This window comes from Fringilla coelebs (genome assembly GCF_963513975.1).
Source record: "Fringilla coelebs genome assembly, chromosome: 5".
NCBI classification, from domain to species: Eukaryota; Metazoa; Chordata; class Aves; order Passeriformes; family Fringillidae; genus Fringilla; species Fringilla coelebs.
In genome coordinates, this window is record NC_140033.1 from 29632903 (window position 1) to 29654522 (window position 21620).

The 21620-nt window shown below is 37.5% G+C and overlaps 1 protein-coding gene across 1 annotated transcript in view; it reads left to right on the forward strand.

Moving 5' to 3' along the window:
• TMEM117 (transmembrane protein 117) overlaps positions 1 to 21620 on the forward strand; it is a 179468-nt gene that overhangs the window by 123401 nt on the left and 34447 nt on the right. Inside the window, exon 6 of the mRNA XM_084206039.1 lies at positions 20782 to 20941. Within this exon, the coding sequence (XP_084062165.1) occupies positions 20782 to 20941 (160 nt within the window). The remainder of the gene's footprint in view (positions 1 to 20781; positions 20942 to 21620) is intronic.

Genomic DNA, 21620 nt, shown 5'->3' on the forward strand with positions numbered 1-21620 from the left:
CATCTTTGCTAGATTTTTCTTCTTTTAACACAAAAAAATCACGTTAGCAGTTAAGCCCTTACAAAACCAGCTGCCAGTTTAATTTCAGAGCGTGCATATTTGAGCATGCTTTGTCTAGCAGGAAGTTATCCTGATGAACAGAGTGATTTTGTGATATTGACTAATCAAAGGGCTTCAGTTAGCAATGCTTCTAATACGATACTTGACATTTTCCATCTTTTCAGATTCTTTATGTACTGAAATGATTGATCTACTCCTTCAGTCAAAACCACCTTGACTCCACTTTACTGCTGTTTGCTTTGTATTACTGATTGTGTCGGTGCATTGGTCAGCACAGTGCTGCTTCTCATGCAGACAAAGAGTAAATATTTCTGGATTTCAGTGGAAAGGGCATCAGCCCTTGTTTGAGATGGCCAAGGGGTAAAGCAAAGCCATGAAAACAATTGGAAAACAACTTATTCAGCCTTGAGAAGAGTTCATATTTTACAAAGCTTTGTTTTCTGTTTTTTTGCTGTTGTTTGCTGCTTCCCTGTTACTTTTTATGCATCCTACCAGATTCTGCTAGTTCTGCTGTAGAAAAATTTGAACTTTAACTCATTTATTAAGGACTATCTTACAACTGAGAGGGTAAAGGGCAAGGGCCAAGAAATTATCAAATTACTACATTAAAATGAAGGAGGTTTTCATTTCACTTTTATGACTTGCTATGGAAGTTTAATTTATTCAATGCTATGCTTAAAATAATAAAAAAGTAAGATATTTGTCATTTTAAAAATACTAGATACAGCTTTGTCCCAGTTCTGAACAAACCTCTGAGATTGTGCACTTCTGTTGGCTCCAGTGCAAGCTTCTTTTTAATTCATGGTACTTTTCATTTAGATGGGTTAGTTTGAATTTTTTTTTAAAGCACCTCTTCTATGAAGTCATGCTGAGAGAGCTGGAGTTGTTCAGATTGAAGATGAAAGAGTTCCAGGGAGACCTTATAGCATCTTTGCAATGACTGAAGGGGCTGACAAGAAAGATAGAGAGAGACTTTTTACAAAGAGGTGTCAAGATAGGATGAGGGGGAATGGCTGTAAATGGGAAGAGGATAGATTTAGACCAGCTGTAAATAAGAAATTCTTTCCTGTGATGGTGGTGGGGCACAGGAAGAGATTGTCCCAGAGAACTTATGGATGTCTTAGCCCTGGAAGTGTTCAAGGCCAGGTTGGACAGTGCTCTGAGCAACCTGATACAGTGAAAGGTGCTGGCAGGAGAGTTGGAATAAGGTGATCTTTAAATTCCCTTTCAACCCAAACCATTCTGATTCTGTGATTCCCTGCTATAAAATGAAACAATAATTTTATAACTTTTAGAAAATTAGTTTTTGTAAAAACAAACACCTGTGACCATGGTTTAAAAACAAACTGCTCTTGTAAATGCTCTTACAGGGAACCTCCGTTGTGCCAGCATTGCACAGCCCAGAAGTGAACTCTGCCCCAGGGAGGTTACTGTCTGGAATTCTAATTTTAAAAAGAAACGTGGCACAGAAATGTGCTAAATCCCTCGTCTATAAATGTATATTTGCTGCTTGCAGAAGTGGTGTGCCAGTAAAAAAATGGACCAGAACACATGCTCAGCTTCCAGTTATTTGCATGCTTTGACCTGACCTCATCTATTGAAGTATTCAAGGCCAATTGGCATAGTACAGGAAGCATAGGTCTTGGGAAGGAAATAGAGTGATGCATGTTTTCAATGAAAGTAAACAAGCTGGAAATATCTTATTTGACTTTTAAATGATATACTGAGTTGAGAGATGGAATTTAAGAGGGAAACAATCAGTTTTAAATTGAATAAATTTGATCTGAAGGGTCTGGAGCAAGATAGCATTGGCAATGTAATTTTTAATGCATTATTTCTCAGGATGAAACTTCTCTCAAAGACGGGTCCAGATTTCTTGTCTAAGCTTCTTTCCAGTATTCTGTCATATGAAGTCTAACATATTCATGTTTGTAAACATTATAAACAAAGTATAATATGAGTATTAGTGTTTCCCAAGTATTCTTTCAATGTCTGATACAGGCTGACCAAGCTGCATGAGCATACATCTATTATAAGGCATTTTTTTCTTTCAAAATGTGATAGAACTGATATTTTAATGTCTCAACTGCTAAGGATTTGACTGTCTGTAGTTTTCAGGTTGTTTATAGAATCATTTAGATTGGAAAGGGCCTTTAAGTCCAGCTGTTAACCCAGCACCACCATGTTCACCACTAAACCTTGTCCCTAAGTGCCACATCTACATGTCTTTTAACTACCTCCAAGCACTTCCCTGGGCAGCTAGTTCCAGTGCTTGAGAACCCTTTCGGTGAGGAAGCTTATCCTAATAGCCAACCTAAACCTCTGCTGGCACAACTTGCTTGACATTCTGTCATCTGATGTCACTTGTTGATGGTTACAAGAGACTGACCCTCAGCCTCCTGTTAGGCAGTTGTAGAGAGCAGCTGATGCAGGGACAGACGACTCTTCAGCTAATTAAAGCTGAAAAGAAGGGTATTTATTGCAGCGCGCTGGACGCATGTGTAATCATTTCCAAATACATGTGTAAGGAGTCGCAGACTCGTGCCCTCTATTTATACAGAAAAGGTTTTACATATCCAAGTGCTTTCTAAGGACACATAATCCATTATCATTACCTGCCCACTTCGTTTTATAATCACCTGAATATCCACTACGGCTGTGCAACTGTACTCCCTTAATTGTGTCAGTGGGATTTTGAAATAAGGGGGGGGAGTGGGCGTATGGGATGAAGAAAGCCATCTTCCTCATGGTGAACTCTTCCCATGGCCAGCTGGCAGGACTTTTTGATCTGCTGGTCACAGTCCAAGCCTCTCCTAACGGTTTGATTATTCTTAAGGCAAGGTATTTCTGTGGTCTCTGCTCCTTCACAATTGCTACATCTATCCCTGTCTCTCCTAGCTTCTCTTTCCTAATATATTTGTTACTCTTTACTAATGTATTGATTCTTGCCATCTATATTACTAACTTAGCTTCTTAACTAATTTTAAAATCTTAACTAAAATATGCAATCTTTTACTATCCCAATTATATGCCCAGCTGGCCCCTTGACTCATCTACAACTTGCCATTATCCTAAATACATTTCTAGCTTACCCCTTGACTCACAGCAAGGTCTCCCCTGAGCCTCTTTTTCTCCAGTGTAAACAAGCACAATTCCCTCAGCCATTCCATATACTTGTGCTCCAGACCCTTCATAGGTTTTCTTGTCCTTCTTTGAATATGTATGCTCCAGCACCTCAAGGTTAATCCGGAATCAGGGCAGTGCTTATGGAGATCTTCAGGATTGTTTCCTCAGGGTGGCTTAATCAAAATTTTAGCTGTTATACTGTAATTATATTTACCTTTAATAATTTGAACAGGAAAAGTTTTGGTTCATAGTAGAATAATTTGCAGGGTACATTATCTTAGTTTCAATTAAGGTGTTTTAAAAACATTCAACTTTTCCCCTTTTGTGCATCTGAAATGATAAAATTATCTGAATCCTAAAGTTTTATTTTTATGGAATGTAAAAAATATATACTTTCTCCCAAAGCAAGTTAATTTAAAAGGTGCAAGCACAGACAATCTGGTTGGTGATCATCTGGTAGGTGATAACTGTATTTCAAAAAATGATTGTTTTATGTTTCAGAAAGGTGAGACTTAGAATTAAGCTTCTGTTTAAAGTGTTTAGCAAAGTTTGTCAACCTATTGTATGATTTCCAGCTCTTCCTACCTGAAACATTTCTGTGAAACCACATACTGATGTCTTCAGTTAAGAGCACCACTTTCTTCTTGTGCCACAAGATCTTTCAGTGACTACAATATATGTTGGCTGGTTTCAAAAAGCCTACACTGTCTTTTAATCTATACACAACCTCAATTAGTGTTCAGGTCAGTAAGTGGGAAGACATTTATAGAATCAATCATTTTGGGTTAAGGAGTACACATACTGCAAGTGTACTAATGGAATGGAAATAATGCCTGGAACATCTCCAGAACAGTCACAGTCTCAATGGAGCAATTAAATATGTATGAAGAATGTTTGCAGTGAAGTTCAAACACATCAGCCTGAGGCTTATTTTTTGGTTTAATTTATTCTCTGCCTTTCTGTGTACTGCTGCTTGATGATTCAAAAACACTTCTGCACGCTGCCTCCTGCATCATCTATGTATACACTGACTGACAGATACGATGACAGTTGCTATTTTTAATCACTATCTCAGGAACAAGGAATAGACTCTGCAGTAGAAAAGTGCAGGGTTAGTATTGAGGTTAACAGTTTTTATTCATTAATGAATTCGACATAATTCACAGTATGGAAAATAGTCTTCAGATTTAATTCAGGCAGTGTTTGAATACTTAGCAAAACTTCTTAGTCTGAATCCGTTGGTGTGATTAGAGTATTTCATGATGTGCCTTGTATTCCATACCTTCATATTGCTGCTTCTTTCCTTCATGAGTGATACTTGTCCTGCAGTTAGAGACTGCTTTTTTATATCATTGTGAATGCCAGCACTCCTTAAAAAGTTAGTGGCTCTGTTTCCCGGTAATTGTTCTTCACAAAATGTGCAAAGGGACATGTACTATATCCAGCTTTCTCTGCTTTTTTCAGCCATAAATAAAACCAGACTATCTGGGGCTTTGTAAAGCACGTTTGTTTCCTTTGATGGGTCTGGGTTCTATGATTTGTGAGTGATCAGAGAGCACCAGTGTATGGCCTGGTTCATCTGTTATCAGTTCATGCGCTACGAGTGAGCGCGATTGTCGCGTAACCAAGCTCAGAGCTGTAGGCAAAGCAACTGAGCAAAGAGAGCTTTTAAAAAGGATTACTGGTATAATTACTTGTGGAAGATGTATGGGTATCTCCTGAATGAAAACACCAGCATCTTAATATGTTCTTTAGGCAATACCATTAGTGGAATGAGAGTTTGAGTTCCAGTAATGGCATACTCTGCTGGTGGATAATGGCTCAGTGAAGCAAAGGCATTTGCATGAAGCAAACACTGAACTAAAGCCAGATATGTAGTTTTGTTTCTTTATATAGTTTCAAGGCTTTTATTGAAGCAAAATTTGCTTTCTAGTGACACTAGCATTATTTTATTAAATGCATTATGGTTTTGAGGCCTCAGAACTTCCAGGAGATTTTCTTTAGGTCTAGAGGAAATTCTTTTTTTATCTATAGTCAATCTGTAACTGCTAATAATATCAATAATTTTAATGAAAGAAATGTGCTGTTAATATCACCCATACTACCAGAGACATCAGCAGTGTGTAATATAATTTAATTTTATAAAGAAATAGAATTTATTTAGGATCTTCAATTTATGCATAGAATAAGCAATCTTGGTGAAGTTGCAAATTTAAGAAAATCTTTAAGCTGCTGAACAGTTTTTGTCCATGGCTTTTGATATTGACTTTAACCATCAAGATAATTGACTTTTTTTCGTGAGCAGGTACATTCACATGTGTTTAAATAAGCACCTGACCTTCACCTTTTGAAAATCAATGACAAAAGCCCAGTAGTTGTCAGTGAAACTTTAATCCTCCTTTATATACTGACAGATTTTTTTTTCCACTTAGGTGTAGGGGATGTTTTTCCTTGAAGTGTTTAATAAGCTCCATGGCATCCATAAAAATAGATTACTCAAGCACACAATGACACCTGTCCTGTTTGATTTGTTTAGTCTTAAACTCTTTTCTCAAGTTTGATAGTACTTCCCTCTTAGAACTTTTATATTTTTTTCTTCACAGTGTTGGTTCTTATCTTCTCATTATTCCATAAGCAAAACTCTGATGCTTAGTGCATGGGGTTTTTTTGGTTTGATTTTTTTTTTTTTTGTTTCCACCTAATCCAGCTCCTTTTTACAATCATTTATTGGGTTTTTGTTACAGATCTATTTTCTGATTTTGAGTAATAACAATATTCTTAACATGTATATCTTTATGATTCTTATATAAGAAACCTGATTGGGGTATTGTGTCTTGTGACAGCAGGTTTTGCTTTCAGTGGAGGAACAGGCTAATAAAGAAAGCTGACACTAATATCTGGGTGTATGCAGTCAGAAAGTGACGCATAGGAAAAATGCTTTACCCTTCTGGGAAATTCAGGCATAGCCAAAATATTCATATGTTACCCATCTGAATTTACTGGCCTATAATATTATTTTAAGCATTGAAATATATTAAAAATTATCTTGAGTTTGGCCTACATATTTGTGAGGCTTGCAGTACTCGAGATATTCAGATCATTTAAATATAATTCCCTGGCTGTGGATTTAGAATCCTAGCTTCAGTCACAAACTAAAGTTTTATCATAAGGTCTTCCTATGGACCTTGTGAAAATTTTAACTATCCATTCATCTTTTCAAGCCATCTTATTATGGTCTCTTTTTGTGTTTTTTGATCAGTTTGGAAACTGAAACAGGTTAAAATAGATTAGGAGGGAGGAATCACTACTTTGTATTGCCATTATTTATTTATCTCCCCACTTTTATAATTTTTGTTTTTAATATCATTCATACTATGTGGAAATCTGAACTGATGAGACTTTCTGTGATTGAGGTAGTTCCCAGAGCTCCTTGAACCAAGAGAGGAAGAATTCAACTTTTTTGTCTCTTCCTGCATGAGCAGAAAGAGGAAAAAAGATAATATTATCCTATTTTGCCATCTAAGGTCTGGGCATTGGATTTGGAACCTTTTGGCCTTGTGACACAGCTGTGCTCATTAGGACACTGGCAATTAGGGCTCAGTTTTATAACTTTCTTTGCAACATGAACAAACTGAATGAGCATTAATAACTAATCGGCAGCAGGTGTGACTATGTTCTGAAACAATCCAAAATTAAAGAAGCATTTTAATTTGCTACACAATATTGAGTTTTTCAGTATAAATGGAAGGAAATGAAACAATCACTAGCAGGCCTTGGGTTGCAACAAGAATGGGCTTTAAAAATCACTGCAAAGTGTAATAATGTAAGTAGAAAGCTCTTGGAGGTGTTTTTAAACAATTCCTTTCTAAAGAGCACCTAGGTCAGACCTATTTGGAATGAAATTGATGGCAAGGTCCATGGTGTCAACACAGCAGGCACACACACCACCAGCATAGTATGTTGAACAGGAGCTCAGATTTTAATCAGCTTTCACTGGTTTTAAGATACTAGTTTGTTCCAAACTTTTTGACTTTGTGAGCTGTTCTGTTATCCTCTTTCTGAAAGAGATTTGAGGACCCTTTTCCACATGGTGAGTCCAGATAGGAAAAAGTCTTAATTCTTCAAACTGAATTATGAAAAGCTATTTTTTGGTTTGGTTGGGTTTTTGTTTTTGTTTTTGTTTTCCTTTAGAGAGAGGTGATTTATACACCCTCTTTGAATTATGCCTTGTAACCAGAACCCTTCATATGTTCACTTATTCCCATTCAAGTAGAGCAATAGAGCTTTGCTAGTGTCATTCATTACACATATCCCATCCTTTAAACAAATTTGATGCAAATGTAATTACAGAAATCTAAATAGAATTAAATATGTGTTTTCCCAGCATTTAGATTTATGCAAATTCAAGGAAAGTATAATTTGATTGACAGAGAAATTGGTAACAGCAGTAGTGTCTGGAAGCATTGTTAAAATTTATTCTAGCAGCATATTCTCAAGAATTTGTGGGCTATAGAATATTCTGAATGAAGTTAAGGGCATCTTGCTTAGCAGGCAGGTAGCTTCAGAGAAGAAGTTGAGGCATTCTGCAATTACTGTTTGTAATTGCAACTGGTAATCACCCCAGTCCTGTATAACCCATATCTGAAGCCACCTTTAAATGCAGAATGAAATGCCTATATTAGCAATCATTGGTTACAGCATTTATGAACACTTTTCAAACTAAAAAAAAAAAAATCCAGCTGATCTAGTATAACATTTTACGATATTTGGGGAGTTTTAAATGTAAAGTCTATTCCCAAAATAAATATCAGAATACTCTCACTGTGTACTGAAAACCTCCTTTAACTTAGTGAAGGTTCCCCTTCCCCTGCCTCAGATGAAATAGATTTCTTTTTTTTTTTTTAATAGACATAGAAATAGATTTTTTTTTTTTTTAAGTAGACATTGATGGGGCTTTCAACTTAGAAATATCTGTGATGGGTTACCGGTAATGGATGGAAAGGCCCAGGGATGATTGTAAGTCACATTCATCTTTCATGGCCTCTTAGCTAGAGATGACAGTTATTTTCAGGGCTCCCAGGAAGAACATGAAGCCAAAAACCTCATTGAAGAACTGGTCAAAATAATTTAATATCAACTCTGTACAATGACTGGATGACCTAGGAGAAAACCTAAGATAATACTAACACAGTTAATCCAAATGACTAAATGAAGCTTTCTGAGATGTTGTATCTAGTCCCCAAAGCTGTCTTCCCTCTTAGAATCTTTGTGAAATGGATGCAGTTATTTGCAATACAAAAGTCTAAAAATGTGGCTGATTCTAGCCTTTCCAGTGGGTGATCAAAGAAGGCCATTTATTCCAAATTCTGATTTGTTTCAAAGTCTCATCAACAAGACAAAGGTTCCCTGTTTAGAGAGAAAGTGAGATGCTGCAAAATATAGCCCTTCCAAAGTATTCCTCTAGCTTCTCACTGTAGGTGCTTGCTGGAGATGGATTGAGCAATCATATGAGTGGTGGGGTGGCAGCTTGTAGGCATTTATGCTTGTCAAACACACGTGTTGAAGTATTTACCAGGAAGAAAAGGATCATAGAGCTGTAAAACTAGAGGGGACACAATCAGTGAGGAGTGAAAGTGTTTAAGAGAATATTAAACACGGAATATATGTTTAACAAAATTTGGTTAGCACAATCTCTATCAAACCTGGGGTGTCTTTAGCCGCAGTTAAACTATTTTGAGCGCAGTATAATCATGCAAGCGAAGGAAAATATGATGAAGTATTTGGGTTTCTGGAGATAAACTGTGCAGATACCTAACCTCACCTAGATGTGGCCCCTTGTCCAGACAGCTTGTCTATTCCTTGGGCAAGATAAAAGGCCTGTCCCCAGCTTCTAGCCTGGGTCTAGTGAAAGAAATACCTTGTTGGATAGGTATAGGAGGTGTGATTAATCACAAGATGGTTATAATCCTAAAGGAGATCCACAAGAAAAAACTGTGGGAGAAGAAGCAAATGCTTCTGATTATACCCCAGGAAAAAAAAAGAATACTGTTGGCTTTTAGCAGTCCCTGTTAATCCCTACTGCCTGAGCTCTGCAGTGTCATTCAGCAGTCCAGGACTACTGCCCTGCCTTAAATCCTGCTGAAGTGTCCTTAGTCCCTTGCATTAGTCCCAAATCAAAAAACAACTATCAAATCTTAGGGCCAAAGGGGCTCTATTGCAAGTTACAAACCACATGGAAATCCAGTCAGAACTAAGTCAGGTCAAGTGGACAGGTAAGGAGGAAGAAACAGGTCTAAAATTGAATGGGTACTGACTGTGAGGAGGGAATGTCAGCGAAAAGCAAATGGGTGGGTTTTTTCTCAACATAGAATTATGTGACTGAGATGGTAAATTCTGAGCATCTTTAATGTCAAGTATTACTTACTAGGATGTTAGAAGTTGAAGAGACCAAGACTGGAAGGTGAAGGAGGACATATTATTTATGGAGGAACTGGACCTTTGCTTACAGTTTCTTGGGAATCCTGCAGTAAAGCTTTTGGTTGCTGTATTTTAAGAAAACCAAAACATTCAAATAAGCATCATTATTGGTTCAACTTTCATTGATAAGTGTTTCTCATCCATGGGAAGGAATTTCTGATCAGAAGTAGTGAGACCCCTGTCTCCTCAGAGTAGCCAGTAGCATGATGATCCAACCCACATGGATGATTGCTGATCTGAGCCCCTGCACTTCTCTTTGCAGGAACAAGATTTAGCCTGGGTTTTACTGCGTCTTTGCTGAGTTCCCTCAATATTGCTGATCCTTCTAGGATTTATCTGGTTTCTGTTTACTGGAACAATTTGGAAAAGATTAGTCTCAGGATAGAACACGAGACTTTCTGAAATACTGATAAGTTTCTGTTTGAGGGAGATAACTATTTTCTGAAAAACTCAAAGTTTATCTAGTATGTATCTCGGCATCTTAATGAATTTAGCCAAAACAATTCCCAAGTTCCCTTATACAGCTTCTTCTTGGAAATTTCTAATGTTTATCTTCCACTGAAAAAGTGAAAATATTCACACTGTCTCAGAACTGAGAATATAATTATTGGAACAGCGCTGGCTGTCAGGATGTGTTTTGGTGAGTCTTTTTAATAACTTCTTTTTGTTCAATCATATGTCTAGTCGTGTTCTACTGTTAGAAAGGTTAACTTTCCAGGAAGTCAAAATCACAGTAATTTGCATGCAATTTTTCTTTTTTTCTTAAGACACATCAGCCTTATACTGGAACTGGCTCAACTTGTGAAAAATAAGGTATATGAACGTTTATTTTCTAGAGAACTTTTGAGTTAGTATAAATCCTCTTGTCCTCCTGTCGTTCACTTTCTTGGAAGAGGTTGTGTCCATCTTCCTGCTCACCTCCCCAGAGGCATTTGGTGGGGGGCAGCTGTTAGTTCCTCCCATCCCCCAGGCTCTCTTCCTGGGACAAGTGCTTCAGCCCCTAACCTGTGGGAGCTTTAAAAAACACCACTTTAGTTTATTGGTGCTCTTTATGTACTGCTGGCCAAAAACTGGGTGTGATATTCTGGATATGAGCAAAGTAATGTCCCTTGATGTACTGGTTGAGCCTTTGCTGTTACAGCCCTGGACACTGTTGGAACTTCTTTATTGCCAGCAGACATGCCTGGCATGCACTGAGCTTGCTGTCTACTAATGCCCTTTTCTCACTGAGGTAAAATTGATATTATTTGACAGATTTTTGACATAAAAACATATTGTTCAGGAAGCAAGATTAAAGTTTTGTTTGTTTTTTTTTTTTTTTTTATGTTGCAGTTGTTTTAAATACATTTAATCAAAATATGATCAAGTTGTTGGGTGAAAGACCCTATATTTATTTAAAATGCTTTGGGGGAAAAACCTGAAGAGCAGTTCAAAACAATTGCAGTTCTATTTTACTGTGTTAGGGTTTGCTCAGATATAATTGTAACAAGCACAACACCTTGATGAATGAGAAACTATATCCCATAGATATGATGGTGTATGAAGCCTAAAATAATGAGAAATTTCTTATTCCATAAAAGTACTGTAAAGGTAAATTATACAGCTAATCTAGTCTAGAACATAGAAAACTATTAAACTGTTATGCTTAATTTATTCTAAATTTGAACTGTATTTAAAATTTCAGTTTTGGCTGTAATATGTTGTCTGAGAAGCCCTGACTGTATACTGTACAGCTCGCCTACCCACTTACCATAAATGTTTTCTAAGAGTAGCAACATGACAGTATCTGGGCAAGGACAACATGTTCCATATGTTCTACTTAGATAAAGTAAGTTCCATTTTTATCCTTTATGCTTTTTAACTCTTAGAACCATAGAGTGATATTTTTATAATCACACATACTATGGGAAATTTTATGGGGTCTATTCTTGTTTCCTTTTCCAAACACTTGTGAGGATAACTTTATGACTGCCACATCAAAATGATATGTGAAATCATTTCAGTTTTCTAAAATATGTTTTAAAAAGCAGGTAAACCCCAGCTTTTCAGCGACTGCTTTCATTTGACAGTTTCTAAATACAAATTTTCCATTATTTTATTTAAATATAAGTGTTGTTAATTCCTACATAAAATGTATTTGTTTTTCAATTCAAGAAGTCAAAGGCTTTTCATTTAAAGAATTTAAAACATCAAGAACTGACTTCAGTTTTGAGTTGGTTCAGGAGTCTGGTGTTTGTGTGTTGATCGTGGCTATCAACATGCCAGCTCCTGCTACGGCCAGTGGAGCTCCGGTCAATGCAGATGGTGATCATCCAGTTTGCCACAAGTAGAAACTTACCTGTAGTCACCTGCCTAATTTTCTAGACTCCATCATTTGAATAAAGGTGGGATTCAGGTCCCTAAACATGGGCATTGGCTACATTTGAAATGCTTTGGTGTCCTGAGACAGCGCACAGGCCTGGTGGACGGGACACAGGGCTCAGAGGAGACCTTCTGTTGCAAGGTTTGAAGACCAACCAAGGTACTCCACAGCAGCCCAAATCATACTAAACTAAATTTGGTTTAGGCAACCAAATCTCGCACTACAGCTCTGTTGACTGTCACAAGAGATTAATGTGTTATTTCACATGTGGACTTCTGAAAAAAAAAACCCTCAATGGTTAAGTTTCTGGCTGATTCTGAATTCCTTATAAAATGTTCTAACTGCACTAAACTAACCCATATGCAAAAATAATGTCTTTAAAAAAATAATAATCAGTTTTTTGCTTGAATCTAGAAGAAACATAGCAAACCTCACTGTGCTTTCAGAAAAAATTGGAATAACTTAAATGCAGAAAAGAAATACAAGTTGAGAATATCCTGAAGGAAACATTCAGAGTGTTGTTTATATAGTAAAACATTTATCAGGTTTAAAGTTCCATTAATGATTAAATTAACTGTGAACAAAAGCAATGCTAGTAAATTCAGCAATTCAGAAGTAATTAATTATTCATGAAAGAACCACTTTATTATATTAATTAATTTTTACCACTTTTCTTATTAGATGTTTTCAATTGTGTCTTCTGAAAATCAATCAGTTTGTCTTAAATCAATCGTCTAGAAATCCAATAACGCAGATCATAAGCAGGAGTGAAAATGGGGTGTTAAATCCACACTTACAGTCTTTCTTGTTTCTAAAATTAGAATTTAATAATGTGTCTCAATTCAGGAAAATCAAGGAGGTGTTGAGACATACTTCTAGCTCCTGCTCTAGGTCTGAAAAGCTTAATTTTAGGCTTTTAGAATAGCATTTCAATTACCATCTAAATGCGCTTGAAATAGGTTTCTCCTTCTAAATGTTAAAACATATATCTTTTCCATTTCAAAAGTTTTTTTCCTGTTCTACATTGCAATGAATTAAAGATTTTACTGAGTATTTCATGGTAACTGAGAATTGGAGGCCAATAACATTTTCTTCTCATAACGAGTTTCTAGCAGTTGCTGAGGACGCTGGAAACATGAAAGCCAAGGTCCCTGTTTTGTATGTTTTGGCATGTATCCCATGTCTTGCCACTATGATAAACAGCCTTTACCTCACTCTAACCAGGGACTGGGAATAAGTAAGCAGTAAGACACATGGGTGTAGGAAACCTGTGTCCTGAGAATTGTTGACTCGTGACTAATGTCATATGATGACTAATGCTGACTCAAGTATACTAAGTAGACCAGCTCCAGCTAGAGGATCTGAACAAATAGTACCTTGTAGCATGTGAAAATCTTCTTGTTATTGCATCCAGCTGGTCTCGTTAACACTAATATTCAAATAGCTGGTCTGACTGACTCAGAACAGGTATTGGCCTCTGCAGTGTTTGTATCATCTTGTGTAACTGAGATGCTGCCCTAGCTCCTCAGCCACAATGATGTGCAGGAATTGTGCCCAGTTCTGACAGAGCTTCCCTCACATTACAGAAATCATCCCTTTCACGGGTAAATTTTGCATATTGATGAACTGCACTTGTCTGAATATACAGCATTTTTGCTGAATAATTGCCAGGCAGGTCTATCCTAAGGCATATTGCTGCTCTGAAAATATTTTTTAAAAATCTTTTTTCTATTGTTTTTTTGAGCAGCTCTCTTCCACTCCCCATTCCATTAATAGAATAAGTGATGTATCCATCTGAAAGTAAAACAGAAAAATGGCCTCTCTTCATCTTTATATAGAATTCTGTTTGGTTTTCCGTTTTGGTTCAGGTTTTTTTCCAAATGCTTTCTGCTGGAGTTAAGCAATTAACTTCTAACTTTGGAATTTGAGCATGAAGTAGAATTCCTTGGATATGATTCATGTGAGTTTTATACTACCTTGCATATGATATTGAATGAAAATGTTTTTTACAAGTAACACCCTGAACTTTCATAAACTGTTTTTGCTTTTTTGTGTCACAGATAGGAAATGGCATTTGAAATGTAAAGCTTATGGTGATGAGTTTAATTTAAATGAGCTGCTGTTTGAAATAGATAACACTTTCATTTTAGTAAATTAATGGTGTGGCAAAAGGAAACTCAAAGATGCTTCTACCTGTAATAAAAAAATGATGCTCTCTAGAATTCTGATATTGCGCCATGTGATTACATTACCTAATCTTATTAATTTTATTACACGAAACATAGCAAAATGTCTCTTTTATATATTAACATAAATGTAATTTCAGGCTTTATATAAATTTTTGTGCAAAAATCCCAAATAGCTCTGGAATCACTTTGATACACTCTAATAAAATCAAAACGGTTACAGTCAAAAGATAGACGTAGAGCAAGGTTTGTGGGAAAGGTTGTTGGGATTAGGTTAGCTGCAGGAACATATGGGTCTGGAAAAGGCAAGACAAGACCATCCCAGCAAGGCCCCAGCCTTGCTGCTCCTGCTCCTTTCTAAACTTGAAACCCATTGTGTAGGGCTAGGGCTAGCCTAGTGCTGGGGCTAGGGTTAGGCTTAGGGTTAGTGTTAGCTTTAGGGTTAGGGTTGAGACAGTCAAAGAGCCTGCGTCTCCAGGCACACTGGGGCTGGAAAAGACATGCCTACATATCCCTGCAAGGCCCCAGCCTTGCTGGGCCTCAGTTTTTCTGATCTGGAAAACCCATGGGGTTTTGTCAGGTTTAGAGCTGGAGCTGGTGTTAGGGTTAGCATTAGAGTTATACTTGGGGTTAGGGTTGAGAGAGTAAAAGAGCCTCAAGTTCTAGGGACACTCTGACTGGACAAGACATACCAAGTCAATCCTGTCAAGGCTCCTGCCCTGCTTCTTCCACATCTTTCTGATCTGGAAAACCCATAATGTTAGTAAGTGAATATATAAAAAAACAGAAAAACAATTCCAATTTTGCCACCTCAGACCGTTCTTTATACTCTGTGGTGTCCAATTTCTTCAGCTCACCAGTCAGAATGACAAGAAGCATTGTTTAAAAGACTCAGCTGGGAACCTATGGTTCTCAAAATGTATCTGCTATTGATAAGTAGTTACGAGCCATACACAGCATAGGGAGTTTCAGACAGGCATTTCAGAACAGGTAGTTACTGGCAAATGCTGAATTACTTATACATTACTTTCAACAGGACAGAAGTCAGGCATACACTTTTGTGGTGACAAGGACTTTAAAAAATAATGTGATTCAACGTTTGAATTATAAACCATTTTCTTCTAATTGATATTTAACTTCAGATAATTAAGTCTCTGATGGTAATCTGCATTAATGTAATTTCTCCCATTTATTCATGCCTGCAGAGCATGCCATGGGGAGTGTGGTGCTCTGAAATCTGACGATAGTATTGGTCCGTATCTCTGCCACGTACTTGTCTCCATCAGGATCAAACACCTCATTTTAACAAAAGAGGTCCAATGTAATTAACTCACCAAATATTCCCAGATTTCTAAGGTCTGTATGTATTACCAATTCAGTTCAGTAGCACATTTCTGCAGTGGACCTGCCAGTTACCTCTCCACCTGCCCTTTGGTTAATGGTATGGATTGCACAAGTGGGATTTCTTCTGGATACATCTGAGCTGGACACTGGGATCTCACCTGGTGTGCTAAAGTTATGGATGTGTGCTCAGGTCAGTCCACACTACACAAACACTGTGAATATGGGATCTCAGGACCAACTGTGTCACTCTGTGGCACGGCAGTAGCTGCTGGTAAACACAGAAATCTCGAGGCACTGCACTCTCTTCTTTCAGAGAACTGTCCCATAGGGGCTGAAGAGCAGTGGCCAGCTGGAGGATCAAAGTTATGCTGCTCCAGGGAGCACAGATGCTTTCCACCACCAGAGCATCTGTCCCTTATATTTGCTTAATTGCAGAAGTGGTTCTGACACCAAGCAACAGGCAGACTAAATATTTTATTTTGAATGGGCTTAGAGCTGCTATTTTTGACAGATTAAATAACAGAGCCCTTCTTAATTAAAACGAGTGAAATAAAAAGTGTTGGCATTTGTATATGAACATCTGCAGTAGCATTGTTCTTTATAGTTACTGTACACTGTGTGACTGTATATTTGGCCAGTGCTGATTCTGAGATTAAAAATTATGTAGAGTATTTGACTCAACGGATTATCTTTCTTTCCTGAGGACTGGAAAACCTTTTTAAATATAAAGAGCAGTAAAATTTGTTGTTCCTTTTCTGTATCTGTTTTCACTGGATATTTGCAACTATTTGGGTACATTCATGAGAAGTTGCCAAGGCAATCAGAGCCAGTGCAGGTGCATTCCACAGCAAGTGAGGGATTGTGACATATGGGGGGTGGTTTCTGAGTCGGGGAAACCCCAGGGAAGTGCAGAGACATGCCAGGAACTGGCAGGGTGATGTGGGTAGGACAGCAGTAATGGCCAAAGCCCACTCCCACAAAGGGCAGCCCTAAGGAGTGTGACTGATCAGTTTCTCAGTCCTGTCTAATGTGTTCCATCCCAAATGAACATTGTATTAAGCAATACTTGGAATCCTTGTTAACAGTGTTTCCTGATTTACAAATGACCCAGCTTAGTGACAATTATATGTGAAATTAAGATGAAAAGTTCTCAAGATGCTGAGTCATACAAATCTGAGAGCTACTTTTGACTAAGCATAGGTAGGTTTTTTTTCTGGAAAAGGTGTAGTAAAAGGGCAAGATAGTGTTTTTGCCTCTTGAAAAAGACAAAATGAAAATGTAGAAAATAACTCAAGTTTGTCTTTCATCTCTTCAGTCAGTCTTAACAGAACTCTTATTATCTGATCATCAAAGCTGTAGCATCACAAAAGATTTAGCAGAGGGTCATGTAAGAGAAGAAACTTCTAAAAATCTCTAAAAATGAGCAGCTCAAAGTCAGAGAATTGTGTTTAGCCTTTGAATGAAAATCTTTGTTTTCTCTGTGTTACAGTTTGAGAAACGAAGTTCCATCACAGATCAGAATCCATTTTTGATATACTTAGCCCTGCTGATTTAGACGGGAAGAATCATGAGACTCAAATTGGAAACAGTTCTTGTTTCCAACATTAAATGTTTTGTAAATTTATACACTTATTAGCCTCTCTTTTATCTTTCCAGGGGCAAATTCTGGATTGTTCAGTTTTTCACTCAGTACAGATAACAGACTGATTCCTGAGGGTGTGGGTGGATGGAGTCAAAGATACTCTGGTGTAGATTTGGAGGGGGTGCACTGTGAATGGCTTTGTGGTGCTGCCTTGGGGCTGCAAGAGAAGGAGTTGTGGCCTCATGTGCTCTGCTTGGGAGCTCCTGATGAGGGAGGCAGGACATGCTAAACAGAGGGTGTCTCCAAGCATCCAGATCTTAAGATCACAGCAGCTCATTGTGTTTCCTCTCTACAAGGTTTAGGTAGTGATCCTGTTTGCCGTGAGGGAACCACCAAGAGTGACTAAAACCTGTGTCTGGTCCATGTGGTTCACAACCTCTCATAATGTATAATATGCCAGATGATAGACTTAAAGTTGGTGAGTTTGACCAAAGCTTATAGTGCAGAAAGTGTTGTGGAAAGGGGTAAAAGGGAAGATGCATCTGTTTTGGATCTTGCCAAGTTTTTGAGAACCAAATTAGTCTTCTGTTGACAAATGTGCCTGTAGCACGGATTCAGTTTGGCATGCGTGATTTGGTTTGAGAAATTAATGACCAAACTCAGTCCTGGCAATCAAAGATTATTATAGATTATATACAGTCTAAAAAATTGCCAATTTTTTGAGAGGTTTCTAGCAGTAAAAGTTCTTCTCTTTCAGCCTCCCCCTTTTTATCCCTCCCAGTAGCACTGGGTGTTTTGAATAATCGCTGGCAGTGATAAGGACAGTAGTGACTTTTGTGGACCTACCTAATAATTTTAACTATTCAGTATGCTATTGGTCTAGACAGTGTTTATTTGCACTCTTAAGGAGTATGCAGTAGGTTGTAAAATGTGTGTTATTGCAGCTGAATAGGTGTCCAGGGCGCATAATCATTCAATACAGCAAGCTAGAATTGGAAGTGAAATATAAAAGTGTATTTCCTTCGTGAACTAGAGACAGAAATTGCATTTCTTAATGCCTGGTACAGAGAAGAGTCAGTCCCCTCTTGCCCTTCACCTTGTAGCCTTTCCCCTTCTGTAATGAGGAGAGGTCCTGCCAGCAATATGGGGAATAGTTTGACGGTGTAGCTCTTTCTCAATAATGTTCATTGCAGAATAAAGGGCAAACTATACTGGGCTGGATATAGCAGGGCAGCTCACACTGGTTTATCCAACACAAGTTATGTCAAGTTAAATGAAATCCTCATTTTTTTTTTCTTAATCTCCAGGACTCTCTACTTTCACAAGAAGCAAACTGAACTCTAACCCAAAAAACCTCAGTTTATAATAACTCCAAAAGCACGTATTGAATATCTTGCTGTGCTCCAGTATCATAGGTCAAAAATACAACTGAGTGCTAATTATGCTGTTTAATGAAACCATTTTGAAAGTCTATTTCTAACCTTCTTTGTTGGTCTCGCATTTTCTTATTCTATTAGCAGCCCATTTTCTGCTCCCTTCCCTCCCTATTTGACATTTCAGAATGAATAACAAAGCCGTTTTCTAAGTGCATATGCATTTCCTCAAGGAAATCAGGACTTGAGCACACACATCGGTCTTTGCATGCATGCCAACAAAGCATGAATAAAAATAAGCCTGCCTTTGCTTGCCTACATGCCAAAGTCTGATCTTCCATGCTTTGAACTCTTGCTCCAAAATGCAAATGCATAATTCAGTAGGACTGAGGCAGAATAGTCTTGAGCATAACTTCTGGGTATATGCTTCCTATAGCAAAATACTCAGATTTGAATTATGGTTTTAAACTTCCTCTGCCCCAGGAGAGGTGGTTCCACAGAAAGAGGTCAAAGAAAGTCAGGGTGCCTAGTGGCTACCTTGGTCAGTAGACAAGTGCTGAGGATTGCTTTCTTTCTGGAGAACCTTTCAGGTAAAGTAAGAACCTTAACCATGAGAGTTTCAGATATGAAGGTGAAATAAGTAGGAAAAAACACCTTTGTGTGTCTCAAGAGACTATATGCAAGAGAGATAACTGTCTTTCCAAAGTAACCTGTTCTGTGTATGTACCAAATAGGAGCTTCTAGAAAAGTCAGTCAGGTTCAGTTGAGATAGTAACTAAGCAAATGTTTTGGGATAAGAAGGCTTATTGACTATTGCTGACTATTGCTTAGGTCTAATTACATCTAATATGCCTCATTGTTTTTTTTCTTGCCTAGGTGGTCATAATTCTTCCAAGGGAAATTGTTAGGGTATCAACCATATTGTTGCATGTAACTGAGTTAATTAATTAAGAACAAAAATAGATATTCCAAGTTAAAGGTGGTAGCAATCAAGTAATTTTGTGTCTCATTATATTCTGAAGAAGTGCAGCCCATCATGTCACAGAAGAATGATGTCTACGAGTCCAAATGTATTATACTATTGCCTCTGTGCATATTTGGTTTCTCTTCCTCACAGACACAGACAAGGCTGCTGTATAAAAAGAATTGCATACAGACTGTACACCAGTAGCCTGTGACTACTGGTGTACAGATTTTTTTCCCCTCTGCTGAGTATTGGTCCTTTTTGGAAATGGGAAATATTCTTCACTTTATTTTACAACCCTCAGTAGCTGAAGAAAATGAGATATTATTGCTGTAGAAAAAAAAATCCTGCCACAATTACTTAGCCATGAGCATGGATTCAGGTTTTGATATGCCACTATTACAGCACAGATTTGCTGACAGCTGTGGCTACTGGAAGAAGCCTTGCTCGCCCTTAAATTACCAGCTAAATTTTCCAGCTTCCACAGAACCAGAAATTCAATCAGTCACTGCTGCCAACTCTGTAAGGTATTACCAAGGTGATGCTGGAAATGATGCAGAGGTATTTTGCAGGGATAGCTTAGAAAGATATTTTCTTAAATATTGTGTTTCAGAATTGTGTGAATTAGTCAAATGTGTCTTCTGGAATTCTTGTAGCATTTATACAGAGGCCTTAATACTTTTGTGATTCACTCTTCAATGACTTCACAGAAAAGTCATAAAATTGTTGAAAAATTTTACTAAGGACATCTTAGAAAACACAAAGCAAAATCTTTCTACAATCTCCAGAATTTGAAAAAAATTAATGCATTGAATTTTTTTATGGAGACATGTTTCTGTATAAAAATTAGACTTCACAGTTAGTGTCTTACAGCTCCTACACCTTAGAAAATATTTTCAAAGGTTCTACTGTCATTAGTGCCTTAGACAATGTTTTCTCAATTAGTTTATTTGAATTTGGCCTAGATCATGCAGGTCTTGGTACATTTTACTTCTCTCTTACATTACTTAACTGGTTTTCATCTTCAGTGAAAAGTACAGAATGAAGAACCAGAGTGTTATACTCCAGCTAATTTTGCAACGTGCTTAGTACTAGCTACTAAATTTATTTTCACTAAGGATACAGCTGACTGCTTTCTTTCTTAAATTAAAAGATTTGTTTGTGCACTTAATTTTCTTTAGTCTGTTTTCATTGGTGGGAAAGTGCTGATAAAATACTAGCTGGCCGTTAGAAGACAGATAAAATAGAATGATGCATCTTTATTGCTATCGTATTCTCTCTGAACTATTTTTTCTTCTTCCTTCCAGGACGGTTCTGTTTACTCTGACCTCTGTAGTTGTGCTTGTCATCACTACTGACTGGATCAGCTGGGACAAGCTGAATCGTGGATTTCTGCCAAGTGATGAGGTCTCAAGAGCCTTCTTGGCTTCTTTCATCTTGGTGTTTGACCTTCTTATTGTCATGCAGGTACACTCTCCCAATGTTTTGCTCAGGCTGCTGAGGCTGCCTAGTCACTCAATTTCCTCTAGAGCAAATAGTGTTTAGCTAAGGCTACAAAAAGGTAAATAAATGTTTAGTTTGCAATCACTATGAGTTGTGGCATTTTGTAACATCATTCTCAGTAACTTTGCAAAAAAGGCCTCTGTTCTTTTATTGTGAAAATATTGCTGGTTTCTCTTAGGGTGATAAGTAAGAACTGCATGACTTACCAAGTTTGAAAGTGTTTTCTGCAAAAATTACATCAGGAAAAGAAACGGAAGCTGGTTGTTTTGTAAACTCAAATCTTCCCTTAGGAAGATGAGATAAATTCAGACAAACAAGAAAGAAATACTTCCAAATTTCAAGCATTTACAATATTAGGTATACACACACTAAGATATTTTAACAGATGAAAATTAGTATTTGCTATTAAAATTCAGCTTTCCACTTCTACATGAATTTTTTTTTACTTGATGACAGGTCCTTGTAGTGTAATGACTTCTGTCTGAAAGCTTAACTGGGGAGATGGTTCATTGTAATCTGCCTGATGTCTGCCTGCTAAGAAAGGAGTCTGGGTCACAAATATGTGTCCAGAAACCTTCTTCATGTGATGCTGTGCTCTCCCCTTTGCATCTGCATGTGTTTGAGCCTTGTGTGAATAATTCAC